The following is a 24095-nucleotide window of genomic DNA, read 5'->3' as shown; positions in this document are numbered from 1 at the left end:
TGTACAGATATCATACTCTCAACCTTTCCCTGCTGCATATTCTACAATTTTATAGCAGGAAAAGAGATAGACCCACATCTTTATTCTATTAACTGTGTTGAGTTTCCTTAAAGCAAGTTCCCCTGCACTTAGCTAAGAGACACACACTGAGTTGTTGTCATGAAGAGACCAGCAAGGGGCCACTTGGCTCATTGGCTTTATCATCTCTTTGTCACTGGCAATGGAAAGCACATTGAACAGTGAGGACAAGAAATACCTACAGGAAACCTTCAGCTTTCTTTGATTGCCTCTTCATCTTCCCCACCCCACCCCACCCCACCCCTCACGTTTTCTTGATCAGTGCAAGGTTTGCTAAGTCGATCATGAAGCAGGGTCTGGCATGGAGGGTTCGCTTTTGTTTTCTGGAAGGCTGGCTTTTAGAAGTTGGCACGTGGTCCTGGAAGAGCTGAGGAAGACTGGTCTGATGGCAACTTCTAGAATAACTGAGAATGTGAAGCTGAGGAGTTGTTCTAGGACCTGGAGTGGGGTACATCTTAGTACAGGGGATATTCTGGCATGGAACAAGAAAAGGAAGCGTAGAAAGAAAGGAGGGTCAGCATGTGAAATTCACTCCGGATCAGCCCGTCTAGGAGAGATCAAGGAAAACTGGCCATTATTAAAACTTTTGGTCCTATCCCAAGTAAGTTAATACAGTGTCTAAGATTTGTTTCAAATAGGGAGGGTGGAGACAAAAGAAGGGTGACCGTAATTAATGATTATCATAGGTGAGTTATGGGCTCATGCGGTCTTGCAATGAGCTGTTCTCTTTTGTGTGGGTGTTTGAAATTTTCCAAAGTTAAAAATAAATTATTTGCCGGGCACAGTGGCTCACGCCTATAATCCCAGCACTTTGGGAGGCCGAGGCAGGCGGATCACCTGAGGTCAGGAGTTTGAGACCAGCCTGGCCAACATGGCAAAACCCCGTCTCTACTAAAAATACAAAAATTAGCTGGGTGTGGTGGCGGGCGCCTGTAATCCCAGCTACTTGGGAGGCTGAGGCAGGGAGAATCGCTTGAATCCGGGAGGCAGAGGTTGCAACGAGCTGAGATTGCGCCATTGCACTCCAGCCTGAGAGACAGAGCGCGAGACTCTGTCTCAAAAAAATAAAATAAATTATGCATTTATTACTTTTTCTTTTTTTTGAATAGAGATAAGGTCTTACTGTGTTGCCCAGGCTGGTCTCGAACTCCTAAGCTCAAGTGATCCTCCCACTGTGGCCTCCCAAAATGCTGGGATTACAGGTGTGAGCCACTGTGCCCAGTCAAAAATAAATTTTTTGAAAGTGAATCTTAAGTAGATGGTGACCTGAAGATGCGATAAGAGAAGCAGAGTAGTTGTGGCTGACACCCTGTGGTCCCATGGGAATTAACTTTTTTCTTAATGTTGTTAAATCTCAGATCCAAAAGGAAAGTCCTCGGCCGTAGAGATTCAGATGATGACCACTCCCGAAACCATTCTCCCTCCCCGCCCGTGACACCCACCGGCGCTGCCCCGAGCCTGGCCTCTCCAAAGCAAGTGGGGTCGATTCAGAGAAGCATCCGGAAGAGCAGCACCAGCAGTGACAACTTCAAAGCTCTGCTGCTGAAAAAGGGCAGTCGTTCAGACACCAGCGCCCGCATGTCTGCAGCAGAGATGCTCAAGAACACAGACCCTAGATTCCAGAGGTCGAGGTCAGAGCCTTCACCAGATGCCCCCGAGAGTCCGTCAAGCTGCTCCCCAAGCAAGAACAGAAGGGCGCAGGAGGAGTGGGCCAAGAACGAAGGCTTGATGCCTCGGAGTCTGTCCTTTTCCGGCCCCAGGTACGGCCGCAGCCGAACGCCGCCTTCTGCCGCCAGCAGCAGGTACAGCATGCGGAACCGGATCCAGAGCAGCCCCATGACCGTCATCTCGGAGGGAGAAGGGGAAGCCGTGGAGCCTGTGGACAGCATAGCCCGCGGGGCCCTGGGCGCCGCGGAGGGATGTTCCCTGGACGGACTGGCGAGGGAGGAGATGGACGAGGGCGGCCTGCTCTGTGGGGAGGGGCCTGCCGCCTCCCTGCAGCCCCAGGCCGCCGGCCCTGTGGATGGGACAGCCAGTGCAGAGGGCAGAGAGCCTTCCCCGCAGTGTGGCGGTTCTCTGAGCGAGGAGAGTTAGGGCCAAGAACGTAACTCTCCCAGGTGACATGGGGGGGAGATGAGCAATGCAGCACTCTAGGAAGCCTGCTAGGCACCCTTCCCTGGCTTACCCGGGGAGCCCACTCTGCTTCTGTGCTGTGGGCCCCGGGGTTGCCAGCCCTGCAGTGTGAGTGAAGGGTTATTTAGGACTCACTTGGCACTTGCCCTGTGGCTTAAGAACAAGTAGAAGCTTAAACTTCTGAAAGTGCTTCCTGGGGAAGATTTTTTTTTTTTTTCTAAATGCTGGGTGTGTGTGTGTGCATTTTCAACACTTTTTAATTTTTAAAAAATACACATATACACAAACAACATGTACAGAAATAGAAGAAAGCAAGCCAGACTTAAGCTTGGTAGAGTAACGGAGTCCTCTGGACTAGGCGGTAATTGCTTTCAGAGCATTACGTTTATGGAAATCAGCGAGTTCTGTAAGAAAGGAGATGATGTTACTTCAAGAAAGAGGCAGTAGAGTTGCTGCTTCTTAATGCACAGAACACACAGATATATATGCACACGTGTGCTGCTGAGGTGAGGCGGGTCTGGTGAGCACGGAGAGGCTGGGAAGGGGCTAAGTGACTAATTGGTTCAGGTACTTTTTTCTGGGGGAGGTAGACTTTGCTTCTTTTTTGTAAAAATGACAAACATGTAGAAGTGGCAATGCTGTAACCTGGTGCCTGCTGCTGTGCAGCCACGTACACACAATTGTAGCCTGATTTTTAGAAGTGTGGGTAATTTTTTAATGAATTTCCTCCTTGAGTAGCAGCTGAGGTCACTGACAACTGAAGTGATGGTGTGGACATAGAGAGAGGGGAAGGGTTGGAAAGGAGTAAGTGATACACTGCTGGAATTTGTTTCCTGCCTATGAAATAAAATTATTTTTCAGAATTAAATTTGAAAACTTGCACTACAGAACTATGGGTGGAGCTTTTCCTTTTACAACAGTTTTGTTTTTTTTTTTAACCAGAGTTTAAACTTCCATTAGGCAATTTCCTGTCACTTGAAATGTCAACATTTGCTAACTTTTGGATATCCTTTTGGTTACACCAAAGAAAAAGTTACGGCTATTTTTTTTCCTTGAACTGCCTACAGTATCATGTCCTAATTCAGAAAGATTTGTCAAAATCTATTATATATTATCTTACTTTGAAGAAAATGCTGAATAGCTCTTGTTAGTCAAATAAACTGATAAAAATTGGTAGGGCCTGGCTATCAATTAGCCCTGGGAAATGAATTTTTAGATTAAAAAGGTTTTTTTGCATCATTTGGTTTGTGCATTTTTATATTTGTTTGTAAATAATTGAGTTGCTAATTATCTTCTAATCTTCTCCAATCAGATTTTCAACAATTTTGGACATGGGACACAAGTGTGCAAAGTCTTTATTTTAATGTAATAATCTCATTACCCCCACCCTTACTCCCTTAACTTCCATGTACTTAGACTCCTTTATTTGTTAAATAAACTAGAGTATTGTCTTCTTCATTTGAAGGACCTAGGATGACAATGCGGAGAGTCTTGGTCTGAATCTAGTGTGATTACCACCTGCCAGCTTTTGGGGGGTGTGGAAATACTATCTAAAAGTTGGACTGCACGGGTCAAATCATTATGAGACTTATAAACTAAAACTTTAGATACCCATTTAGAAATGTCTTTGAGGCAAAAACAAACCTAAAGAATGAAGACTCTTTCCCTTCTCTGAAAAAAACAAAACACTGCTCTTCACACAATTGGAAGTCAAGACCAGAGATTTGGAGCAATTGTCTACTAATTTGGCACAAAGATCGTTTGTTCTTTAGAAAAGTGGCGTTGGCTTTTGAATATGAAATCTTCTGATAGCTGCCTAAAAAAGACTAGAATGTATATGGATATCAGAAACCTTTAATACATAATTTATGCAAAGATAAGATAAAGCAACATAACACTAATTATAAAACTATTTTTAAATCCCCATTTTTAATGAAAAATATACATTTGTATTTAATTTGCTTTGAATAAAACAATTGTAAAGTAAGTATTGGAAACATTTCTTTTTGTTTATACATGCATTTTTTTTTTAATAATGAGAGAGGTCTTCTTGTACAGAATTGTTGAGTGTTTTGCTGGATACAAACAGAAAAGCAGTGAGACCAGAAGGTCTCTGGGGGAGGTGACAACCCAAGAAAGGAGGTGGAACATCACAGACACTGGATGGCGCCATCTACAAGGGCACGTGGAAAAACAAGTCCACATCGTGTCCTATGGACTTTGGAATAAAATACGAATAACCTATCGCCTGGCGGTTCAGATGACGTGGCATGTGGAGAGACGTGAGAACTTCCCACAGGCATGGATGAAATACAGGGAGAGAAGAATTGAGACTCATCCCTGAAACATGGCACCTTCCGTGTGGCAACTCTACTCCGTGGGGCCCGCTTCTGTTATGGACTGCATCTTAAAAAGCTCCACAGGGGTATATCTGATGGCTTTCATACCCTCATACTTAAAGTTCTAGATAATCATAGACAGAAGCCCCAGCCCTGAATTATTTCCACTTTATTTTTACTATCAGTGGGGAGAGAAACAAATGACTGTTTGGTCTGTCAGTTGGAAAGAACCTCAATGCGATCTGCTTTCTGCCATCCTACTATTTCCGAAGAATCTTGATTGAACTCTTGCTTTTCCTGTGGGGGTGACTGTATATTCCTTAGGAGAATCACAATGAAAAGGAGATGTTTCTGTGTCTCCATCTTTCTCCCCACCCACCACTGGTGCCCTGCTCTGTGGTGGCATCTTAGGAGGAGAGGGGAAAGAGTGGCTTTCTTGGTTCTGCCATAGTAGGGGTTCAGCCTGCATGCGATGCTGATTCCATCATCAAATGAGCACAGCAGGATAATTTGCTTTGGCAGATGTGAGGATGTTGGGGGAATGAGGGTCATTTGAATGAAACATGGACCTGATTCTTGTGCCACTTTCCTTAATAAGCCACTTGGTAACTGTAATACAGTTTCTCTCAGTTGCCTGCTCTGACCTACCTTCTACGGCGGCCAGCCTTTATTCACAGAACAAGGCGTAGAGCAATCTGTAGTCATTTGTTCAGCAATGGGGGAAAAAAAGTCCTAATAAATGCTTCTCATGTGCTAGGTAAAGACAAGGAGGCCCAAAGATAGAAAACGTGGTTGAGCTATCGTTAAGGGGTATGATCCTACTGCCAGTTTAGGTTCTTCAAGAAGTAGACACTGAGATAGTTAGAATACCAAAGGTTTTATTATTGGAGTAAGCACCTTTGAAAGGAAAAGAGGAAGCAGGACAAGACAGGGAGAGCAGGCGAGCTGCCATCCCAGGGGAACTCTGGGAAAAAGGTCACTCATTGGAGGAGTCCTGTGTTGGACTGAAACAGCTAGGTCCTTGTACCGCGGCCTTGCTTGGTCTTTTTGGCAAGAGGGCCCCCTCAGAAAAGCATGCTCTTAATTTCCATAATTTAGTGAAATCAATGGCCACCAACCTCTCCTGTCTTGAGAATAGTGTGACCTCAGCTTGAAAGCTAAGGTGGATCCTGGTGAAGTAGCAGCTGGTGGCTGCCGGCTACCCACACTCCTTGCAGCTGGATGGCATGTCTTGTCTTGAAGAGGGATCTGAGTGGCACCTCTCCATGCCTGCCACGGTCCACCCCTTGCCTATGTGGATCCATTCCCCCAAAAACACACAGAGAGTAACTGTTCCAGGGCATCAATGGAGCTCTCTTCCTGAGGATAAATGTTGAAAGAGGAGTTTGGTAGGACCAACTATAGCACCTTCCTGCAGGTGGTTTTGGAACCACAACTGGTCCTCATTACTCCCCACTTCATTCTAAATTCCCCTCACCCATAACTGTCATCTTTGCTGGTCTTGGTGGCTTTTTTGATAGTATAAACCAAGCTCTCATTCCTGAGGGTCCTGAGCTCCTGGGAGCCAAACCCTTCTCAGACCAGGGTTGCTGCACTAGTCCATTCAGTTACAACTGGGCAAGGAGTACAGAGGGTGCCTCCAGTGGATCCGCTAAGTTCCACACACATTGCTCTTGCCCCCATCCTCTGACAGCAGGCTTACCTCCTCTTGCAGTTCAGGGTCAATTGCCCTGGACTAGATGGTGACTTCTTGCCTACTGGTCCCTGAACACAGAGTCCAAAGTGCCCACATAGTAGCAGCAGACTGTAGTTCAATGGGATTCTTGCAATATTGCCTAGAGAAGATATACACTCTCTGAGAACTAGGACTTCTGATGCTGTAGAACCTGGAGTTGTGGGCATGGGAAGTACTAAGTCCCTCAGTGGTTCATTGGGTGTGATGGTAAGTGGGGTCACTCCTGCCTCCACTCCTTGGTTCTGAAATCTATATATCCCTGTTGTAGACACAGCATCATACAGGCTTTCTGATTCAATAAGTATACTGTGTGCAGGAGATGGTAGCACATCTTGGCAGGGTATTATCTCCCACGTGGCGCTAAAGCAGGCCATGCCAACATTCCATCAGGCTAGCAGTTTCTAGGTGGTGCAGTATGTGATTGGAGCAGTGGATCCTATGGCCATTGGCGAACTCTTCCTGATTGGGTGTTAACATGTATAGATCACATATTCAGCAAATCCACGCTGACAGGTCAGATGTTTTGTAAGTCCCTAGATTGTGTTCAGGACCCTGTAGGCCCGAAAGGAACCACATACCTAGAATAGGAAGTCTGTGCTTGTGTGAATAAACTGCTGGTGCTTCTAGGAAAGAATGAGCCTACCATAGTGAATTTGCTATCAAGTGACCAGTTGGTCCTCACAGCCTCATCAGGGTCTCAGCATTGGTATCTGTTGCTGGCAGGCTGGATAGTCACAGTGAGCAGTGTCTAAGTTGGCCTTGGTAAGTGGGAGCCCATGTTGGTGGGTTCCATGAATAGCCTCCATCTTTGCCACCACTGCCATTTTGTGTGTGCATTTTACCAGCACTGAGGTGGGCACTGGCAAGAGCTAACAGAACAGGCTAAGTCATTTCATCTGCTTGGTTGGTTAGTGCCTCTTCTGTGGTGGGTGCTATCTGGTGGGCATTAACATGTGATACAGTTTTTCAAGTTCTGTGTCCACTCCATATGCCCATCCACATGCTTCTACCCCAAACCTCCTAATCATCCATGTTTTTTCCTCCCAAACTCCTGATCAGCTGACAGGCCATTTTCTGCCATTTCCATAAATATTTTACCTGGCCTCCCTCACAAAGTGAATGATCCAGTGTACCTCAAAAAATTCTGCCCAGTTTTTGCAGGAAGATTGCAATTTTTTTCCTGTTTTTCAATGTCACCTTTGAGTGAGGGTCCATTTTCAGCTTGCAACTACAGAAGATAACTAATCAACAAACCAAGCCCAAGCATTCCTCTTCCTTCAGTGGATCATACAGGTCCTCCAACAAGCACAGGGAGGGGGGATGTAGGTGCCACTGTGCAGACATGGCAGTTGGGATAATTGCTCTTGCAGTTTGCTTATGTCCTCCGGTCTGGCTTGGAACTGCTCCTGTACATATCATTTCCATCTTCCAATGGGCTGCTGCCGATTCTACTAGCTTATGACTTAGTGCTTCCCCCAGGACCTAGTTAAGATGCGCAGTTCTGGATACAGCATCACTGGGTCTCAAAGTTCCGTGTCTACCAGGGCCCAGTAGCACAGCAGAGGCTGTTTTTCAAAAAGCATATGGTTCTCTCCTGCAGTTAGAATCACCTTGCTTCAGGGCCCCAGGGACCTGCATTGTGATTCTCTCATTGGGCCTTGTCATCTATTCCACATTGCATCTTCTTTCCCCCTACCTCCAATACATAAGATCTGCCACATCACATAATTCAAGCTGCTAATTTCTTCATATCTGTCACTTCTGGGTCTACTTCTAATGATTACTTTTTTTCCTAATTATGGGCCATAATTTATATTTCTCTTTGTTTCCAGTAATTTTTTTACTGAATGTTGGTAATTATGAGTGTTACGTTGTTTGTTGATGGATTTTGTTATATTCCTATAAATGGTATTGGGCTTTATTCTGATTCACAGTTAAGTTTCTTGAAGTTAGTTTGATCCTTCCAAGGCTTGCCTTTAAGCTTTGTTAGGGGAAGTCCAAAGAAGCCTTTGGTCTAGGGACAATTTGACCTCAGTACTAAGGCAACACCCTTTGGAGGACTCCACCTGATGACCCATGCATTATGAGCTATTTCTACTCTAGCTAGTGAAAACACAAACTTTTCCCAGCCCCATAGATGATCTGTAAATTATTTGCTCTACTACTTTCCAGTTACTCATTTCTTGGCTTAAGTAGTTTCTTCTAACACCTTCACTCAACCAAGGACTCTAGGGGACCCACTGCAGATCTATACAGCACTCTCTGTGTGTGTGCTGCTTCCTTCTCTCCTCTCACTTACTCACCTTGGCCTCTGGTGACACTGGTCTCCATCTCCTCAACACAGCAGGACCACTGGTCTCTGGCTTCCCCCTCCCTGCTTTGCTGCCTAGAAACTGCCTCCAGGCCATTAGCTTGAGCAATCACTGGACTCACCTCATCATTCCCCCTTCTCGCAGAGATCACAGTCCTGTACTATGAACTTTCAGTGTCCGAAAACCATTGTTTCATATATTTTGTCTGGGCTTTTAGTTGTTTAAGAGGGACGGGTAAATTGGGTTCCCAATTCATCACCATGGCCAGAAACATGTTCACCTGAGGTGCTTAAAAAACACTGTTCAAGGCAATATTTATTATGGTTTACTGTTCTGATTGGAGGAGAGGGAGTTTAGAAGCTTATACTCTTTCCCCACAGGTCAAGGAACAAACGTAGGGGTTATTCTGCCTGCCAAGGATGTCAGTCTCAATTCTACATTCAGGGATTAGGCAGATAACCTGCAGGCCCAGGAGATCTGCTGTAAGCCAAACTTTGATTAGAACTGCATTTACTTCCTAACCTCTGTGTGCTCCCATTTTAATGGGAAGAGGAGGAACTGTAATGACACTTTGGGTTTCTGGGTATCAGACGTTAACTTGGACCCTGACGTATCCAGGTATTCCTCTTTCCCCAGGGTAGAGCCACCTGAGTAAACGGCCATAGATCCTTTAGAAAAAGAATGAGGGGATCATTACTGTGTACACCTGCTGAAATGATGCAGGAAACTTTCCCCTAGGATACAGTCACCTCTGCAATTAATGAGCTCTAGGTCAGAAAACTGAACTAGAAACTGGCAAGGAATCATGTTTTTGTTTTTTAATTGGAGTGATCTCTCTCAGTCCCCTGCTCATCAATTCTTGCTTGCTTTTGATTATATATAAAGCCTTACCCTTGTTGATTAGTCAGCTGTTTTGTCCCTAGGAATGCCTTGTTCTACCAACTATTTCCATGAGACTTTACAGGTCAGGACCCCTTGGCTGCCATTTGGAGCTTAGTGGTTAACAGGATACTGATGGCACCCTGGCTTGTGGCTGGCACTGCCACCTGGGCTCTTCAAGGTCTCATCATCATCCACATTGCTCTCAGCAAGCAAAGTTCCATCACAGCCCTTCCTGCCAGCCCCAGCCTGCCAAGGAGAGCCACCACTGAGCTCCTTCATGATGCTCAAGCCCGCTTATCAGTGCATTCCCAGAGGCCTTGCTGAAGGATGGGTCCCCTGGGCCTTCCCGTAGAACATAATTGTCTGATGGGTCACCTTGCCTCATATATCCATGCCGGCATGCTCCCTTCCTTGAGCCTTCTCATTCCTTTCTCTATTGTTTGTCCCAGCCATTCAGGCATTTCAACATTTTGATCACTCTTTCTAGGCTTCTACCAAGTGAGTGAAGTGAGAGCAGTGAGTCTGTGTTATCTCCTGGCATTTTTCTCATGGTGTGAAATCCTCTATCCTGAGAGCCCCAAGTCAATATACCCTTTCCTTTATCTAGTTGTATAAACCCAGCCCCTTTGACCAAGCACCCTCAGGATCCAGTCCCAAGAGTATGCCCCGGGCCCCTGCAGTGCATGCCACCAGGTTAGGTGGCTTCTCTGGCACAGAGTCCATTTCTCCCTCATCAGACCCCTCGGCTGCAATCAGTTATGTTGTGACTTAAGTCTCGTTATAGGCCTAGTAGCCAGGAGAAGGGGAGGGACCAATCCTGAGGGGCACCTGTTGCTTCATGGGGAAAGACCTTGGACACTGTCTTCCCTTGTGTTAGGGAAGAGGCAGGAAGGGAGGGTAGTTCCAGCTTTTCATGGGGAAGGGTGGGCCTCTTCTGCAGGATCTGAATATTCAGGGAGTTTCCTAGGGAGGCAGATGGTTGGGGAGATCCACTAAACGCTCCCATCCCATGTTTTAGGTTCTCAAGTTCGATTCCGACCTTGATCTAACAGGCCTGGCTTGGTTGAGTATTTGTTGGCTGTTAGCTACTTTTACCATCAAATCCTGTGCTTGACCTTCAGCTTGCTCTGCTTGGCTACAGCATGAGATGAGGATTGCTGGCAAGCTACCACAGAGACTCTGCCGCTCATACTTAGTTTTGTTTGTTAATTGACCTCAGCTTTTCATTATCCACTTGCAGGACGTCAATCCAACTCAGCAATAACCATGAAGCCCACTGTCCTTGTCTCTTTTATCCACTCTGCTCATATTTGAGACACCCAAATCACCCACCAGTCATTGTGTTCCCCTGCACCAGCATGCCATTTCATCTGAAGTCTTCATCACTGGACAGCCTTCTTGTGCCAGGGACTGTCTGTGCCACCTATCCACCAGGGATGGGGGCCTCCGAGCCAGCTAGACAGTGAGTCACTCAGCCTGCAAATGCTGTCTTACCACCTACGTTCGTGGGCCACTGGTACCAATTGTGCCAATTTTAGGCTGAGATGGAGTTAGGTGTACAAAACTGGTGAAGTGACATCTCTGAAAGGAAAAGGGAAAAGCAGGATTGAGCAGAGGAACTGTAGGATCTAACAAAGTCTCTACCAGCCCACCAAAAAGCTCCAGAGCAGAGACTGCTTATTAGAGGGGTTTCGAGTTGGTAGAAATTACTAGGTCTTTTTTTTTTTCTTTCTGAGACAGGATCTTGCTCTGTCACCCAGGCTGGAGTGCAGTGGCATGATCATGACTCACTGCAACCTCCGCCTCCCGAGCTCAAGCAGTCCTTTCGCCTCAGGAGCTGGGACTACAGGCGTGTGCCACCACACTTGGCTAATTTTTTATTTTTTGGACAGACAGTCTCACTAGGTTGCCATGACTGGTCTTGAACTGCTGGGCTCAAGCAATCCTCCCACCTTAGCCTCCCAAAGTGCTGGAATTACAGATGTGAGCCACTGCACCTGGCCTAAATGGCTAGGTCTTATACCACCACCTTGCTCAGTTATTGGCTGGAAATTGCCAGAAAAAAGCATGCTGTCAGCTACCACTGCCTTGCTCAGTTGTAGACTAGGTCCCCCTCTCTCCCATAGAATAGTGTGTCCTTATCTTGAAATCTGGCGTGGACCCTGAAGACGGTAACAGGGGAGACTGTCAGCGAACCACACCCCTCACAGCTGGGCAGCTGGTACTTTCTTGAAGGTAAATTTGAGTGGCACACCTCACCTTGTCTGCCACAACTTCAAATCCCGAATAAAACTGACCATTCTTTGGCCACAGTAACAAGTACCAGAAACAAATCAACGACAATTTCGCATCAGTAACCTCACCTCCAAACCAGGCTTCTAAATCATGCTAATCAGCAGTGGTAACCGCATCCCCACAACTAAAGCTCCCTCAACTCCTAAATGCTTTTGAAAGTCTGTTAATCCTTCCTAAAACCCTGCATAAGGTCAGCAGTTTTCTTTATCCGAGAGACTGTGCCCTACAAGAGCAGTGCTCTCTTGCTCAGCAAGCAGTGTGTACAGCTTTTTGTTCTGGGTACCGAATGTGGCCTCTCCCTTTAACACTGTCACCTCTGCCCAAGATGCTCCCCTCACCTCTGCCCCTGGCTTTCATCTGACTCCTCCTCGTCATTCAAGTCTCAACTGTCTCTTGAGAGGCCTTTGCTGACCACCTTATGTGATGTCCACCACACCCTACCTAACCACACTCTACCCCACTGCCCTATTTCTGTTCTTCATCACACTTGCCCATTTCAAGTATCTTATTTGTGTTGAACTCTCTCACCCTCTAGAATGTAAACTCCATGGGGCCAGGGGCCTTGTCTGTGGTGTTCACAGTGGGAGGGTGAATGAAATAGTTCAGGAGGTGGAAAGATGTTGTTGGAATTAGGGAAGAGGAAGTCAGTGATGAGGGGCTTGGGACACAGATTTTCTTACCACCTCCCAGTCCTTAGCAGAGTGCTTGGAACACAGCAGGGACTCCCTACAATGAGTTAAAGAATGAATGAAAATACGTGACAGTTCAGGGAAACGTTTAGGGGATAAAGCAAGATTGTTAGGGGTTAAGTGGAGACTAGAAAGAAAGGAATGAATTCATTACATTTAAATGGAGTTAAATGGAGTATTCTTGGGCAGTGGCGCAGTGGGAGGATGCAGGAGGGAATGTAATACGTACAACAGAGAATGTAATGGTGGCAGCCACAAAAGACAATCTGATTTTTGTGTCCAGCTGAATTTCACCTCTCCGGGCCTGACAGCCTAGTGGTTCCACACAAGATAAATAACTTTAACATTTTATTGATACTATCTGGAGGGGATATCATCCAACTGACACAAATCCAAGAAAAAAAAAAAGGGAATATGATTGTGATGCAGTGAAGGAGGGAAGTGACATGAAATTTCCCTAGATCCTCACAGAAATAAAGACCACGATAGTTATGACCAATTTATATGTTTACAGACTACTGTCCTCTGTTAACTGTGTATGTAGATAAAACTTCAAGCATTAAAAAGGCACATTGGAAATAAGCTGAATTAATAGTAGTACTCTCAATAGAAGACACTAGACACGCACTTTACTTATAGGTCATGTTGATGTCTATGATAAACAGATGTTTTGCCTCTGACAGCAGAACTTCCTTTCATTTTCTCATTCGTTTTCTTTGGTGGGTTCATTTTTTTGAATCAACCACACTTCATTATTTCTATTAAGCAATTTGAAAGGACTGTTGTAGCCTGCAGTGTAGTAAACCTTCTCATCAAAAACTTTTCCATCTTCCCTTAAAATGCTTGCTAATGTCAAAAGTTGTTCTTGATTCTTTTGGGCACTAGAAAATCCATCGAAAGACCTACAAAGGAGAAAGGAAATAATAACCATGAATGATTTTAATACTGATGTGAATGTCAGCCTGAAGCAAAAAGCGGGCGCTAGTACCGTGAATGCTGAGTGAAGTGCAGCTTCAAAGTTACTCCCTCTCAGCCAGGTGAGGTGGCTCACACCTGTAATCCCAGGACTTTGGGAGGCCAAGGTGGGCGGATCACTTGAGGTCAGGAGTTCGAGAGCAGCCTGGCCAACATGGTAAAACCCCATCTCTAATAAAAATACAAAAATTAGCCAGGTGTGGTGGCGGATGCCTGTAGTCCCAGTTACTTGGGAGGCTGAAGCAGAAGAATCGCTTGAACCTGGGAGGTGGAGGTTGCAGTGAGCCGAGATCATGCCACTGCACTCCAGCCTGGGCGACAGAGTGCAAGACTCTTTCTCAAAAAATAAAAATAAAAAAAGCTACTCTCTGTCAGCAGATGAACTGACCACTCCTGCCTGTGATTCCTGGTCTCCATGTGACCTCAGAAGCACTGAGGAAACCAGGAGGATGCATCCCCTCCTTCCATCTGTTGACAGGTGGATTTGGAACCTACACAATCTCAAGTGCTATACCCTGTGCTTCTCAAACCTTTAACGTGCATACAGGTCACCTGGGGATTTTGCTACGATGCAGATTCAGGTCTGAGGTGGGGCCTGAGAGTCTGCATTTCTACCGAGCTCCCACATCCATGCTGGTGCTGCTGATCAGAGAACTACACCAACACCCCTGTAAAGCCCCTTTTCCAGACTCGATTTTCACTTGAACATTGCCCCTTTTTCCCTCTCCTAGGGAAAAGAATAAACACTGGATTACAGATGAATATGACATAGTTTTCACCTCTCTGAATATATGATCCAATGGAAGAGATCAACATTTTGGCAGCTGTCTCTATACATCCTGAGGTTTTTTTGTTTGTTTGTTTTTTTGAGACAGGGTCTCGCTCTGTCTGTCGCCCCGGCTGGAATACAGTGGCACAGCGTACTACATCGTTGACCTCCTGGGCTCAAGCAGTCCTCCCGAGTTGCTGGAACCACAGGTGCACACTGGACTAATTTTTTTAAAAACCTGTAGAGACAGGGTCTTACTATGTTACCCAGGCTGGTCTCAAACTCCTGAGCTCAAGTAATCCACCTGCCTTGGCCTCCCAAAGCAATGGGATTACAGGCATGAGCCACCATGCCTGGCCTCTGAGAAGGGTTTTAAACAGGGACAGGATCAAAGTGTTGTGGGAGCGTTGAGGATGTGATTAAATCTGGGGTAAGAAGAGTCATCTGAGTTGGGCCTGAATGGAGGATGGTTTTGCTGAACAAAGAAAGGGGAGTGATAGGAAAGAGACCATAAATCTAAAAATACCAAGTGTTTTCATAGTGAGACATAAAATGAGGCCAGGAAGGTGAGTGAGAGCTAGAAGGAAGAACCCTGTGCATTAGCCTAAGGCCTTTTGAGGTTATTTCCAAGGATGTTGAGCTGAAATGTGCAACTTGATCAGATCTGGATTAGAATATAGGCAGACAGATAATAGACTGGCGAGGAAGGATCCAGTCAGGATGCTGTGGGGATGTGGAAGAAAAGACAGTCAAAAGGTTAAAACAAAAAGTGGGAAAAGAGAATAAAAGTTTAAGTATAGCTTTTACAGTATATAAACAAAAACATCCTGAGATTAAATCATGACAGCACTGACCTAGCTGAGCTGCTGACACGTAAGCATGATGAATTTGATTTTGAGGGTTAAGAATAAGAAACACTGAGAAACAAAAATTTTCTAATATGCCTTCTTTGGTATAAGTTCTGTTATCAATGTGCCAGTGCAAAAAATCAATCCTACCACGCTTCAGATGAGGTGTCATCTCTTTTAAGGGTACAAACCATGTCTGTTTTATATAACAATGTCTACCCAGCACCCAGAACCATTCCTGGCATGCAGTTCCCTTTTAATCCTGTCAAGTGTAGGAATATCTGCATGCACATGTATGCAAAATAAAACACAGCAGGTGAGTTGACATAACTCTTCCGTTCTATCCTTTTCATGTCGATTGAATATAATTCTGAACCACGGGTTAAGAAACATTTTGGGCCAGGCACGGTGGCTCACGCCTGTAGTCCCAACACTTTGAGAAGCCAAGGCGGGTGGATCACCTGAGGTCAGGAGTTCCAGACCAGCCTGGCCAACATGGTGAAACCCCATCTTTACTAAAAATACAAAAATTAGCCAGGCATAGTTGGGGGGGCGACTGTAATCCCAGCTACTCGGGAGGCTGAGGCAGATGAATCACTTGAACCTGGGAGGCGGATGTTGCAGTGAGCTGAGATTGTGCCATTGTATTCCAGCCTGCTCAACAAGAGTGAAACTCCGTCTCAAAGAAAAAAAAAACAGAAACATTTTGGCTCCTAAATGTATTATTTATTTCCTTAATGAATAACCAATGCTTAGCATGTTCTGCCTAAAAGGAATTTGTTTTCAAATTCATTTTCCCTTAAAATCAAATATTGAACCCTCTAATTAGAAATAAGCTTTTGTTCTCTGAATGTGTATTGTTTCACAATGATCTATTCACTGTTTTATTCAGAACACAGACAACATATATGGAGCCCGCCTCCCTCACCCCCACATGCCTGCCTTGCCAGGGGCTGGAATATATGGACGTAGTAACATGCTGTCATATTCTTGAAGAAGTTTCCATCTATAAATAAGTCACTATTACTTAGAAGAAGAAGAATAGAAGGAAGGGCACCAGGACAGAGTACCTAGCTAGGTGGAGAAATTGAAGAAGATCACAGAAAAGGTGTCATTTGTCCAGCAGGGTGGCAGTGGGCTCTCCAGGAAGAGGAAAAAGAGAGTACTAGAGCTAGGAATGCTTGATGCTCATGTTCCAAGTGTTTTACATAAATGAACTCACCCGATCTTCATGGCAACCCTAAGAGATAGTAAGTATTATGATCACGTGCATTTTAAAACAGGGAAATTTTAGCAAGGAAAAGTGGACTAACGTGCCTGAGGTCAAAGGTAACCAGATGTGGAAGAACATGGCATGTTCCATGAAGGGTGAGAAGCCCAAGTGGTGGGAAGGGGAGCTGCTGAGACAGGGCTGGGCCAGGTCATACGTGGCACTGTGCACTGTGTGAACAATCTGAGCTTCCCTGGGGAGGCAAGAGGAATCCGACAGAGATTTTGGGCTTTTGTCATTGTGGTAAGAAAGATGACAGTTCCAGTGTGGAAGAGGAGAGGAAAAGACTGGCGGCAGGGAAGACGGCTTGCAGGCTACTGAAGTGAAATAGTCAAGAAATAACTCAGTTGAGGTCAATCAACATCCCAGTATCTATTGGGAGTGTCAGGCATGTGCCGAGAACTGGGGTACACAAAGATGACTTAGTGCCGTCCTAGAAGATGAAGACCCGAGTAAGTCACAATGGCGATAGACAGAAGGGAACAAAGCCCTGAATCATTTTTGAGGTGAATGGGCCAGATTTGAGAACCAATTGTCAGGAACATTGTGCTGATGGTGACTGTAAATTCCTTGCTCAGGAAGCTGTCTTGACTGGGCATGGTGGCTCATGCTTGTAAACTCAATGCTTTGGGAGGCTGAGATAAGTAGATTGCTTGAGCCCAGGAGTTCAAGACCAGCCCAGGCAACATAGTTGAGATCCTGTCCCTACAAAAAATAATAAATTAGCTGGGCATGGTGGTGGCACATGCTACTCAGGAGGCTGAAGTGGGAGGATCCCTTGAGCCCAGATGTTCCAGGCTGCAGTGAGCTATGATCATGCCACTATATTGCAGCCTGGACAACAGAGCGAGACCCTGTCTCAGAAAAAAAGAAAAAAAAAAAGAGGAGCCTATCTGGCTGATGAGGCCCTCGACTGAGACAGGCACTATAAGATCAGAGATTTGGGAATTGGGGGAAGGCTCATTTTTAGGGTTGTTGAGTTTGATTCCCCCAACCCCAAAGAGAGATGTCCAACAAGTGGGGAAATCAGATCTGGAGACACTTAATAGATCTGAGAATCATTCGACTCAGGGAGTTGAAGCAATATGAATGGATCGCCCAGAACAAGTCGGCTATGAAATGAGGGTCTAAAACAGGCATCGACAGTGATCCTAGGGTGGGGAGCTGAGGAGGAGCCAACGGAGGTAAAGAAATGGGACAGGAGAAATGACAAGAAAGTAACACTCTGAAATTTAAAGGATAAGCAAGTATTAAGGGAACAGATTGGTCCACACATGACTGCTGTAAGGGTCACGTGGTAGAGGACAGTAACCATGTGACAGATACAGAGGCACTGCTGAGGATGGCAACGGCAGTCTAAGGAGAGGGTGGGAGTCATACCGGATCATGGTGGTTTGAGGTAAAGGCCACTCTGATAAGGTCTCGGATGGAAATGAGGAACATTTGTTGGAACTTGGAGAAAAGGTGACCCTTGGCATGACATGGCAAAGAAACTGTGTTTGTGTCCCAGTGTAATGTGGACAGTACGACTTGTGAGTTATGAAATAGGATATTTGGCTGAACATTTTCTAAGCAAAACATGAATGGAAGATGTGGCTTGGCTTCTCTTGATAGTAAAATACAAGAAGAGAGAATTTAAAGAGTAAATTTTTAATCAAAAGGGAAGCAGAACTTAAACATTTGGAAAATTCTTATCCTATCCATATTAAAAGAAATGAGAAAGCTTGTTCGAGAGAGAACAAGGGTAAGGCCAAGCAACGCTTTGATAAAGAGATTAGTGGAACTGCCATCTAAACAGAAACCAGGACCTATTCTCCAGCATAATGGAAGAACGGTGCCAAAGGCATGTTAGAAATTATGAGCTGCCTCTCCCATCACATGCCAAGTTTCAGTGCCTGGGGAGGGCAGAACAATTTCAAAGGAGGGTCCTTGGGCACCTGGGGGGCCTTGGAACTCAACTGCCTAGCACTGCCTCACCCATCTGTTTCCTGCATTCCAGTGCAGCCCTCCTTGGATGCCCGAGGTTCAGCTCCAGTGGGCTGAAGTGTGGCCTGGGCTGCGATGGCTGTCCCTCCGGAAGGCACAGGCAGTTAACCTCAGCAGCATCCATGTGGTGCCACCTCTGCCAGTACATGAGCTGTGGGGGTGTGGCTACCTCCACCTTGAAGGATGGAGCTGCCCAGGGCCTTGGGTATGTGACCCGAGCAGAGGGCCACAGTGAGAGCAAGCTACTGCAGTGAGTCCCCAATAGGGAAATGGCCAACAGAGCCATGGGAGCAGAGCACACCAGACTGGGAGGGCCACCGGTGTGCAGTTCAAGCCTAATAGAGCTGCAGGGGGGGTCCCTCCAACTGTGAGAGCTGCAGTGGGGTTGGGCCATCCAAAGCCATGGGCAGGGCCACTTGAAGCCTTGGGGGCCCAACCTCTGTTCAGCAGAGCTTCACAAGTGGGACCTTCATCCCAGTGGGCCCAGAGGGAAGAGCTTTGAGTCAAAGAAAATTAATCTGAAGATTTAGAACTTACTTGGAACCTGTTACCCATTTCTTTTTTCCCATTTTTTCCTTTTGGAATGCAGTATTTATCCTATGTCTGTCCCACCATTGTATTTTGGAAGCATATAACATGTTTGATTTCACAGGTTCATAGCTGGAGGGGAATCGGCCTCAGGATGAACTGTACCTTGAGCCTCAGATTTGATTTTGATGATCTTTAGATGAATTTAGGCTTTTGAGTTGATGCTGGAATGAATTAAGACTTTTGGGGCTACTGGGATAGAATGAATGTATTCTGCATGTGAGATGATATGAATTTTACAGGTTCAGGGCAGAATGCTATGAACTCTATGTTTGTGTCTCCCCAAAATTCATATATACATTTTTCTTTTTGTTGAGACAGGATTTCACTCTGTCACCCAGGCTGGAGTGCATTGGTGCAATTACGGCTCACTGCAGCCTCGACCTCCTGGGCTCAAGTGATCCTCCTACCTCAGCCTCCCAAGTAAGCTGGGACCACAGGCATGTGCCACCAGGCCTGGCTAATATATGTATATATATTTGGTAGAGATGGGGCCTTGCCATGTTGCCCAGGCTGGTCGCTAACTCCCAGGCTCAAGTGATCCACCTGCCTCAGCCTCCCAAAGTGCTGGGCCTCAAAATTCATATTTTGAAAACCTAATCACTAATGTGTTAGTGATTAGTATTAGGAGATGAGGCCTTTGGAAAGTGATTAGGTCATGGGGGTAGAGCCTTGTAAAACATGTCCAATAAAGCTGCCTTGCCTCTTCCACCACACGAGGGCATTTCTGAGAAGATTCCATCTATGAACCAGGAAACGGGCCCTCACCAGTCACTGAAACTGCCAGCACCTTAAACTTGAACTTCCTTGTCTCCAGAAATGTGAGAGAGAAATTTCTGTTTTTCATAAACTGCCCAGCCTATGGTATTTTGTTACAGCAGCCTGAACAAACTAAGACTTCTGTTTTAAGGTATTTTTGTTCAGGTCTAACTATATTGCAGTCTTTTGTTTTGGGAGCATATAATTTGCACCGTGTCTTATATGAAGGGCATGCAATAGACTCATTAAATGAAGTGATTATTATCTTGTGACAGACCTCAGTAACATATACAACAAAGCCAGCAGGAAAACATCACAAAATGCATTAGACCTGATTTTATGGAAGGGTGAAAAGCCTTTTGAAATTGCATTGGAGCTAAACTGTGAGTGCACGCAAGTAAAACTAGCAGTCAGCAAGGCTATAAATTATCTACCACTTACCGTACAAACACAGTCATTTCGGCTCTATCTTCAATGAAGACATCTGACTCTAAAGGCCTGGGTGGATCAAATTGCTGTTCAGAGGGAATATACAGGGAAATGGTAATGGTAGACTCACTAAAAGGACCTGAACCAGGCTCCACGTAGCTTGTCACTGGAGCTGTCATCTTTATTTTCATCTCTGTGACATAAAAATGAAAGCAAATTTAGGGTATTTTTGACAGCTTTAAACATTTAACCTATTCTTTTTTGATCTGGGTTTCTTGATTTACTTCACATTATTGACATATTTACCTTTAAGATAATTTTCATATTAAAACAGTAAGGCCAAAATTACTCAATTGCTCACTGCCCACATTAAACCACTTTCTGTAATACTGATATTCTGGGTTAATAAATTCTTAATTTTTAGAGATAAAAGGGGAAATTAGAGATTACATGGTCAGTAAATTATTTTTTCTTACCATTCAGAAAATGAGGTCCCACAGGCTAAGAGACCTACTAAAATATAAATAGCGGCAAAGCCAGACCAAAAGCTATGACTTGATGTTTCTACTCTTGGTACCTTCTTGCTTCCCGACGTCTCTGATCCTACCAGTCACCAAATTATCTTGAAGTGTTAGCCATGGAAAAGGACCTATCACGAGTTACACCAAACCCCAGTTCATCCAGCAAAATCGGAGAACAGAGGTTGAAAAGTAATACCCAGTGTAACCCTGGTCCTGAGGAGTCTTGTCTGAAAACAAGACAAGTCTTTGATGACTTGCTTATTTTTCTATTATAAAGGATATTTCTTTAATAAGCTAAAACTCAATAATAAGCCCGGGGACTCTTTCACAATATGCATAATTACAAGGAAAACTGCTTTTACCTTTCTCGTTTTTGCCTTGAATGTAGCTGTTCAGTTTCGTAAAGCCCGTCTGGATGGCTGAATCCCAGTCCATAGACTCCACGGACGTGCTGACCCACTTGGCTGGTCCATAGTGTCGGATCTCATAACTTCCGGGCTAAAGTGGAACAGAGAAACCTTCGAGAAGCAATTCTAAGAGGGTAGGAGTGAGATGCAAAAATACCGGTGCCATGATCTCGGGTCGACCTGGAGCCGGCCTGTCTAGGCGCTGCACCACCCCGGGGTCCGGCCTGAGGTCCCCGCTCCTTAGGTCTGGGAGGTGCCCCTCCACGAGGTTCCCCTCCTTGCGATTAGGGACCGCAGCGGCCCCAACCCCACACGCTGGGGACTCGAATCACACTTTAAGACAAGCATCTATTACACCCCCTCGGTTCGAAGGGTTCCACCGCGCGTTCTGGGACGTAACCAGTTCCTCCCCGCCCCACCACCCCGCAAAGACAAGAAATTGAGATGGGACCTGCACTAGGGGTAGGGGTGAAGGTAGAGCTAAATGACCGGGGTTTCTCGTTTGCGTAGCATAGGGGGTAGGGACTCAGACCATTTAAAAAATTGTACTTTTTACTTAACTCTATGGGACCCGCTGGCCTCACTGCAAATTAGCCCGAAGGCGGGCCCAGCCCCTCCGCTCCCGAGTCGGCGCCTACCTGGGGGCCGGCGTCCTCCGGGGCCTTCCAGCCCGGCGTCTCCACGGCTTGGGCTGCTGCGTCCTCGGCCGCCCCGGGGTCCGGCTGGAGCGGCTCGGCCATGGGCGGCGCTGACGCTCTGGGAGCCTGGCCAGCCGCGCAGAGGGCCCGCACCCCGGGCCGCCCCGCCTGCGTGTGCGCGCCCCGCCGAGGCCCCAAGTCCCCGCCCCGCAGACCCGGTCCCTCCTCCCCACCGGGCTGGAGACCCGAGCCCACCCGATGCGCCTGGCTCTGGACCGCGAGGGGGCGCAGCCACCAAGGCGGGGCCGGCTCACGACCCCCGGACAGCTGCGGCCGGAGTTGCGCGTCCTGCCCCCGCCCCTCCGCGGCGGCAGGGAGCCGCACCTCGCTTCGGCCCGCCTTCTTTTGAGGCACCTCCCGCCCCCGCCCCGCCTTTGTTTTTGAAGGAAGGGCGCACACCGGTGGCCCCGCGGGCAGTTGGGGGTGGCGCTGTTCCTGTGCAACCGGTTTGGGCGCCTCTGCCGCGGCCCCGCCCGCGCTGGGAACCGCGGGCGCTGAGCTGCCTCGAGGGTGTCCCAGCGCACCGCGGGCAGAGAAAGGCCGGAGGTGGCGGCTGGCGACCCGACCCCCGCGGCCCCTGCCCGCACGCCTGGGGCTCAGCCAGGGCGAATGGCCGTACTCATCTCAAGGTGTCCTAGGTCCCAGACAGCTTTCAGGGTCACTTGCGGAGGAGGTGGTGGGACCACAGACACATGGAGAGAATCTGGAACTGTTCTGGTTTCTGAACTTTTCCCCGACAGGACCCCAGACCCTCTGAGTCATCCCCGCAGGCTTAACGGAACTCGGGGAGAGTTAGTGCCGAGGCCAGACACTAGTGCTTTTCAAGAATTTTGGTTACCAGGGCTTTCCGGAGACGAGTGGGGTGCGGCTCTGTTCCCCAGCACCCCCCTTCCGCCGGCCAGGCCGACCCCGCGTTACTGTCCCCTGCGGCGGACACCCGACGCGGCTCTGGTGCCCCCCAGAGGACTCCTATCGTGGGCAGCCAGAGCTCCGAGGCTCCCTGGGGCGACGTGACCGCCGCAGAGGCAGCGGGCACTTCCCACGCGAAAGCCAACGGACAGGAGGGTGGCCACGTGAAAAGCAATGGTGACATCCCCCAAGGGTGAAGGGGAGTCGGCCCCTGTGAACAGAAGAGGCAGCCGGGGCCACTGGCAATGCCATGGAGCCAGCACCCCCTAGCCAGGGTGCTGAGGACAAAGGGGAGGCTCCCTCCCCCGCAAGGAGACTTCCAAGAAGACGAAATTGCGTTTCAAGGCTGGGCACGGTGGCGCAGGCCTGTAATCCCTGCATTTTGGGAGGCCAAGACGGGGGTGATCGCTTGAGCCCAGGAGTTCGAGACCAGACTAGGCAACATGGCGAAAACCCGCCTCTACAAAAATACAATAAAATAGCGTTGATAGTATAGTAGTGAGCATAGCTGCCTTCCAAAAAAAAAAAAAAAAGGCTGGATGTGCTGGGGTCGTGATCTCAGCTACTCGGGAGGCTGAGGTGGGAGGATCGGCTTGAGCCTGGGGAGGTCGAAGCTGCAGTGAGCCACTGCACTCTAGCTTGGGTAACAGAGTGATACCCTGTCTAAAAAATTAAAATAAATAAATAAATAAATAAATAAATAATTCTCTTTCAAGAAGGCTTTCTAAGAGCAGCTTGTCCTTCTAGAGAAATGGGAAGGAGGGTGGGGTGATTCTTCTGCCTCCTCACCTATGGAGGAAGAGCAGGAGTGAGGGGAGATCAATGCCTGCAGTGACAAGGGCACTGCCCAGGAAGGGAAGGCTGTTACCACCCCTGAGAGCCAGGAGGACCAGGCCAAGAGCACAGAAGCAGTACTGCCTCAGAAGAGGCAGGGCCCCAGGCTACAGAGCTGTCCACTCCCTTGGGGCAGAGAGTGGCCCTACACTAGCCCACGCTGAGCAGAATGAGTAGCTGGGTGGGCCAGGTCAGTGATCTCTAAGCTGCAAAACTGCTGTTCTTGTGAGGTTACTGCCTGGACCTGGTGCCCTGGCTGCCCTCCTGTGCCCAGAAAGGAAGGGGCTATTGCATCCTACCAGCTACATTCCCTTTCCTTCTCTCCCTCCTGTGGATTCTCCAATCGGCCATCTGGCTTTCCTCTTAAGGCAAGTTGAAGATGGTCCCCCACAGCCTCCCAAGTTAGATTAGTGATATGAAATGCTCCTTTCCCTGGCCCTGCCTCCTTCTCTGTTGCCAGCCCTGCAGAAGGCAATTTTTGGTTTTCTTCGCCAATTCTTTTCCAAGTAGGTTTTGTTTGCCCTACTCCCCATATCCCTGAGCCAGAGCTTGGGTGCTTAAACTGCCAAACCTTGAGGGTCCACCTCCCCACTGATGAATTTTTACTCTCTGATGCTGTGCCTAGTGGCACCAGGGCGG

General features: G+C 47.2%; 2 protein-coding genes and 1 pseudogene across 17 annotated transcripts in view; 2 read left to right on the top strand and 1 right to left on the bottom strand.

The window, feature by feature from the left end:
• The window catches only part of NHSL1 (NHS like 1), a 276666-nt gene extending 268802 nt beyond the window's left edge, over positions 1 to 7864 (top strand). For all 16 annotated transcript variants that reach the window (XM_063666642.1, XM_063666641.1, XM_063666646.1 and 13 more), the window contains one exon: positions 1437 to 7864. In XM_063666642.1, coding sequence (XP_063522712.1) covers positions 1437 to 2172 — 736 coding nt within the window. In that variant the 3' untranslated portion in view covers positions 2173 to 7864. The remainder of the gene's footprint in view (positions 1 to 1436) is intronic.
• On the bottom strand, positions 5409 to 22035 carry HEBP2 (heme binding protein 2). Its single transcript, XM_054492684.2, has 4 exons — positions 21654 to 22035; positions 20971 to 21106; positions 20100 to 20280; positions 5409 to 13365 (listed from the first exon to the last, which is right to left on the bottom strand). The coding sequence occupies exons 1-4, from the start codon at positions 21753 to 21755 to the stop codon at positions 13167 to 13169; spliced, it is 618 nt and encodes a 205-aa protein (XP_054348659.1). The 5' UTR covers positions 21756 to 22035; the 3' UTR covers positions 5409 to 13166.
• On the top strand, positions 21754 to 23633 carry LOC134739788 (collagen alpha-1(I) chain-like; annotated as a pseudogene).
• The last annotated feature ends 462 nt before the right edge of the window (positions 23634 to 24095 follow it).

Source organism: Pongo pygmaeus, chromosome 5, assembly GCF_028885625.2.
Source record: "Pongo pygmaeus isolate AG05252 chromosome 5, NHGRI_mPonPyg2-v2.0_pri, whole genome shotgun sequence".
NCBI lineage: Eukaryota > Metazoa > Chordata > Mammalia > Primates > Hominidae > Pongo > Pongo pygmaeus.
Note: the sequence above shows the minus strand (reverse complement) of the source record. Positions and strands in the feature narration are given on the sequence as shown.